This window comes from Choristoneura fumiferana, chromosome 23 (genome assembly GCF_025370935.1).
Source record: "Choristoneura fumiferana chromosome 23, NRCan_CFum_1, whole genome shotgun sequence".
Taxonomy (NCBI): domain Eukaryota; kingdom Metazoa; phylum Arthropoda; class Insecta; order Lepidoptera; family Tortricidae; genus Choristoneura; species Choristoneura fumiferana.
The window spans coordinates 11,222,247-11,228,287 of NC_133494.1; the positions used below are offsets into that span (position 1 = coordinate 11,222,247).

At 35.9% G+C, this 6,041-nt stretch overlaps 2 protein-coding genes across 4 annotated transcripts in view; one reads left to right on the forward strand and one right to left on the reverse strand.

Moving 5' to 3' along the window:
- LOC141441291 (transcription factor hamlet-like) overlaps positions 1 to 6,041 on the reverse strand; it is a 165,330-nt gene that overhangs the window by 102,504 nt on the left and 56,785 nt on the right. The gene's annotated exons all lie outside the window — the stretch shown is intronic.
- On the forward strand, positions 123 to 6,035 carry LOC141440759 (uncharacterized). The gene has a single exon (XM_074105307.1). It carries the CDS (start codon positions 982 to 984, stop codon positions 2,185 to 2,187), a length of 1,206 nt encoding a protein of 401 aa, XP_073961408.1. The 5' UTR covers positions 123 to 981; the 3' UTR covers positions 2,188 to 6,035.

Genomic DNA, 6,041 nt, shown 5'->3' on the forward strand with positions numbered 1-6,041 from the left:
TATTAAATATAATTATGAGATATACTTTATACTAGTTTATACGTCTTGTATTTTAATTAAAGATAATATTCTGATATTTCCTTAATAAATTGTAGTAAAAAATATATCGATGTCATGTAGTACTAGACTTAGGTATATAGATATAGCAGTAAGTATATATAATCTCCTCCAATGTATGTCCAGTCAGTAATAAACTACCTATCTATCAACACACAGTGTTTTCACTTAAGCTCCTAGTCCTCACCCTACATGGCGACCCTGCCATATAGGTCGTCGCGAGGCTAGCTGAGTATCGGGTTATCAGTAGTATAAAATTAGTGACTAAAATTAAAAATGCAGTAGTGAAATGGCTCAAACGGACAATAGCAAAGTTTTGCAGCAATTTGAAGAACGCGCGTTGAAGGCAATTACTATCCTCATCATTGCCACCTGCGGCATCACAATGGTGCTCTTGTGCAAATGTATCCGTCGCTGTCGCAATTGAAAACGGCAATAAGTCCACCGTCCAGCAGCATGGGATCATCAAAGTCCAAAGAAGAGGTCATCATAGCCCAGACAGCAGCCGGCGGCGAGAACAAGGCTAGCGCAGCGAGCGACCTAATGTTCCACGTTAGTACGACCAATGTTTTGCTTGGAGTTATGGTAATAATCATTACTATTGGCGCTACATATTACATCTACCGAAAATGCAAGAAGACCCACAAAAAATGGATGCGGCAAGAAATTGCAATGAATGACTTGCAAAAGGCAGCGCGCGTACGTCAAACCTTTTAAACTTTATGTAAGCGTTTCGATTTTATATCGGTGAAGTGCAAAAGTGCGGTCAGTGAATGTGTGTGAAATGGTGAACTTACGTTTTACACTAACATTAAAAGATAAAATATAAAGGACATTAAGTATACGTATCGCATCTTCGTAGGTATGTACCCGCAGTTACGTAATCCAAGTAAAATATTTAAAAAATAATTGTTTTGCAATGTAATGGCAAGCGAATTAAATCAATGCTATGACGAACTGTTACAGATAAGGAAATACTTAATTAAGAAGGGAAAGTCAAGATTCAAGGGTAATACTATAAAAAATAATTTAGAAAAAGCGAAAACAATTTTTGATGCATGCAAGTCTATAATTCAAGAATGTAGTATAAGGAAAATATCATCCACAGAATTATTAAGCATAAATGAAACTTTTAATAGCATTAAAAACTTATATTCTGAAATTTTAACATTGTGTACTAAGTCTGAAAAAGAAAATACCGATAGTGACTACAGTGACGCGTCAGAAATAGAGGCTACAAAAATGGATTTCGATCTTAAAACAGCATGTGGATTAATTCCATTGTTAGATGATAGTGAGGACACCACCAAGAGATTGATCGACACAGTGGACATGTACTCGAATATGCTCAACGAAGATGGGAAAAAAATACTTATAAATTTCGTCTTAAAAGGTCGGCTATCGGAGAATGCAAAGTTGCGCATGTCGACTACGTATCCCACTGTGAACGACCTCATAAAAGATTTAAAAAATACGCTCCTCCCTAAAAAGTCATTTACAGCAATTCAATCTCAACTCCAAACCACAACCCAAGGTTGGCGGTCTATAGACCAATATGGGGCGGAAATTGAAAAGCTGTTTTCGGAATTAACAATAGCTCAAGCGGATGGCAACGTGGATAATTATGGCGTCTTAAAGCCTCTCAACGAAAAAATATCAATTAAAAGGTTTTCAGATGGACTTAAGGACCAGCGGCTAGGAACTATTATAGCAGCACGCAACTACACCAGCTTAAAAGATGCAGTGCAAGCGGCCAAGGACGAGGAGGTGTCGAGATCATCCACATCTACAGCAGAAGTCATGGGTATGTACCACTCGCAAAGGCCCTTTAACAGGTACCACAGAGGACGCAGTTACGCTTCGCGAGGCAACCGGCCGAACTATTTCGCTAGAGGGCAACATCAATATTCTTATCGCCGATATATTCCATCCCAGCATAGTAGCACGCAAGGCAATAACAGCAGTCGTGGAAGTAGAGCTAGAGGAAACTTCAATCAATTTCGTGGTAGACGTAATGTATATCGCAGCCGTAGTCATCACGCGCATCGCAACGTGAACGTGATGGCGCCAGAAAGTTCTGCGCAAACATCACCAAATACGGAATCGCTTAATCATTTTTTTCGTGTCTGATTCCATCTATGCCTTAAGTAATCTAAATCATATCACTTTAAGCATCGGCAACAACAAATATAGATGGCTAATTGACACCGGCGCATCGATATCGGTGCTCAAGTATGAGCAAGCGCAAAGTCTCGGAATTCCATACCATATAAAGCGGCTGAGTGTCAAAGGTATTGGCGGAGAAGTTTACTCAGATGGCTTTGTTTACTTAACGTTAAATTATGAGGGTAATGAGTTTGAACATTTATTTTATATTTTTAAAAAATTACCATGCGAAACTGATGGTATTTTAGGACAAGATTTCCTACAGAAATTTGGTGCAGTATTAGACTTTGAAAATAACTCCGTAAAGTTAAATACAAAACTTGGACAATCAGTAAAAATTAACTTCTCGTGTCCATCAAGCGATAATTGTTATTTGACAATACCCGCTCGTAGCGAATATGTGCACTATATAAATACAAATATTTCGGAAGACTGTGTAGTCAACAATCAACAATTATGCGAAGGGGTATACGTCGCGAATATGATAGTTAAACCAGAAAAAGGGAAAATACCTATAAAAATACTGAACACCCGTGATTGCGATGTAACTTTGAGTCAGTTTACAGTCAATAAATCAAAATTAAATGATTTTTATATCTGTCAATTTAATAAGCCCGTGATGAATGCAGAGCGAGTAAAATCCTTACTTTCAGTATTAGATTTGAAACATTTAAATACGGAGGAACAAATATCCATCGAAAATATTTGCGCAAAATATCCTGACATTTTTCATTTACCAGGGGATAAGTTGTCAACAACCTCGTTATATAAACAAACAATCGAATTAAAACCAGATAGCTCACCTATATACACCAAATCATACAGGCTACCTTATGCTCAAAAACAAGAAATTAACAAACAAATACAAAGTATGCTAGATGATGGTATAATAGAAGAAGCACGAAGTGCGTGGTCCAGTCCGTTATTACTAGTACCCAAAAAATCAGACTCTTCTAGGCAAAAAAAGTGGCGCATAGTTATAGATTATAGAAAATTAAATAACCAAATAAAAGACGACAAATTCCCACTACCCAATATTACCGAAGTCCTAGACTCCTTATCCGGTTCAGTTTACTTCTCTCACTTAGATTTATTTCAAGGATTCTATCAAATTGAACTAGACGAATCCAGCAGACCATATACAGCATTTACAACAACAAAGAATCAGTATCAAATGACACGATTACCGATGGGATTAAAAACAAGTCCCAGCGCCTTTTCAAGAATGATGACAATAGCAATGTCCGGCTTAAATTACGAAAAATGTTTAGTTTACCAAGATGACCTTGTTGTATTTGGAAGAAATTTGGCAGCTCATAATCAAAATTTACTTGATATATTTGGTAGACTACGAAAAATTAATTTAAAACTTAATCCAGCGAAGTGTCAATTTTTGCAAAAACAAATTTTGTACCTAGGACACATAGTTTCAGAAAATGGCATATTACCCGACCCCGAAAAAACCAAAGTACTTCAGAATTATCCTCGACCGCAAAACGCGGACGAAGTCAAGCGATTCGTCGCGTTCGCAAGTTACTATCGTAAATTTATAACTAATTTCGCAGGCATAGCATACCCGTTAAATAAATTAAATAGCAAAAATGTCCCATTTACATGGACCGATTCATGTGAGCATGCTTTTCAAAAATTAAAAAACGCATTAATGAAACCACCAGTTCTACAGTATCCCGAATTTACACAAGAAAGCCAGTTCTTGTTACAGACGGACGCGTCTGGGATAGCAATTGGCTCGGTATTATGTAATAAGGACGGTCGGCCTGTCGCTTACGCTAGTCGAAGTTTAAATAAGGCAGAAATAAATTATCCTACTATTGAAAAGGAACTCTTGGCAATAGTATGGAGTGTTAAGTATTTCCGACCATATTTATACGGCAGACAGTTTAAAATACAGACCGATCACCGACCACTTGTGTATTTGTTTAGTATGAAAGATCCGACAAGTAGGTTATTAAAGTTTAGGTTACAATTAGAGGAATACAATTTCACCGTAGAATACTTGAAAGGATGCAATAATTCAGCTGCGGATGCATTGTCGCGCATTAGTATCACATCGGAAGATTTAAAAAGTATGAGTGAGAAAGTAATGAATGTCATGACGCGAGCTCAAAAAAGAAAGCAAGATTGTTTAGACAGAAGTAATGAGATTAGTTCGTCGGCTACTAATAATGCCACACATTCGAGGCCTGATCACCCGAGAATAGTGGAAATTATTAAAAAGCCACAAAACTTTACAGAATTATGTATTAAAACGAAAAGAGAGTATAATAAAATAATAAATGAAAATATAATAACACACGCGTCTAAATATTTTATATATGTACCCAGCAAATCAATCGTCTATTTAAATCCAACATCCTTATCATTAATAACGCGAGACGGATTAGTGAAGGACTTGGATAAAATGTGTAAGAAAATTAAAATAAACGAAATATGCATAATAAGAAACGACATTACTAAAGAATTTATAGCTGGGATAACAAATGAAATAAATAATTATAAAAAATGGACGGGCCCAAAAATATGTATATTAAATAATGTCCAAAGAATTAACAATTTAGACGATAGACGCGTAATATTAAATGATTTTCACCTACTACCCACTAGCGGCCATGCGGGAATAAGAAGAATGCTAAATAATATAAAGAAATTTTATTTTTGGCCTAGCATGGAAAAAGATGTCCAAGAATTCGTTACAAAATGCACGCAATGTCAAAAACAAAAATATCACGTTAATACAAAACACCCCATGCAAATAACCAGCACATCAAACTATGCATTTGAAAAAATATATCTAGATATAGTTGGTCCCTTACCGAAAGACGAGTATGGATATTGCTATGCGCTCACGTTGCAATGCGAGCTGACAAAGTTCATCGAAACCTATCCACTAAAAACAAAAGACGCAGTAAGCGTAGCTAGATCATTAGTCGAAAATTTCATTTTGCGATTTGGAATTCCCAAAGAAATAGCTACCGACCGAGGGACAGAGTTCATCTCAAGCACAATGAAACAGGTTTGTAACTTACTTAAAATAAAGCAATTGTTTTCCACAGCGTACCACCATGAGTCAATCGGTGCTTTAGAGAATTCACACAAAAGTATGGGAGCTTATTTGAGAATTAATTGCGAAAATAAAATGAATTCTTGGAGCACCTGGTTGCCTTTTTGGAGCTTTGCATACAACAACGCAGTACACACGGAGACGAAGTATACACCTCATGAACTCGTGTTTGGTAAAGTATGCATGATACCATCTAATTTTAAAGATAATGTCGTTCACCCTTTTTACAACCACGGCAGTTATCCGCTCGAGTTGAAATACAGATTAGAAGTAGCCCAAGCTGACGCTAGAAATAACTTGATTTTAAGTAAGCAAAAAAGAAAACAGAAATATGACACTAATGCAAAGCCAGTATATTATGATAAGAATAGTTACTTATTGTTACGGAATCCGTCATTAGATAAAACGCAGTCCATTTATTTAGGACCTTATTTAGTGTTACAAGATTTAGGATGTAATGTTAAAATACTTAAGAATGGGAAAGAAGACATTGTGCACAAAAACCGCACAAAACCCTTTATCGCCTAAAAAAAAAAAAAAAAAAAAATGTCTTCACTTAACGAAATATATACATGTAACTAGTTTTTAAGTTTTATGGTTATGTATATGAATATGCTCATCTTATACTTATACTGTTAGTATAACATGTTATGCGAATATAATAACTCTGGTACCACAGTTATCATAATAAGTAAACAATAGCATTAAGTAATACTATGTTGTATTATCCTACATA

What these genes read in the sequence shown, in the direction of transcription:
- LOC141440759 (XM_074105307.1), top strand. Translation starts at nt 982, where the DNA reads ATGGCAAGCGAATTAAATCAATGCTATGACGAACTGTTACAGATAAGG.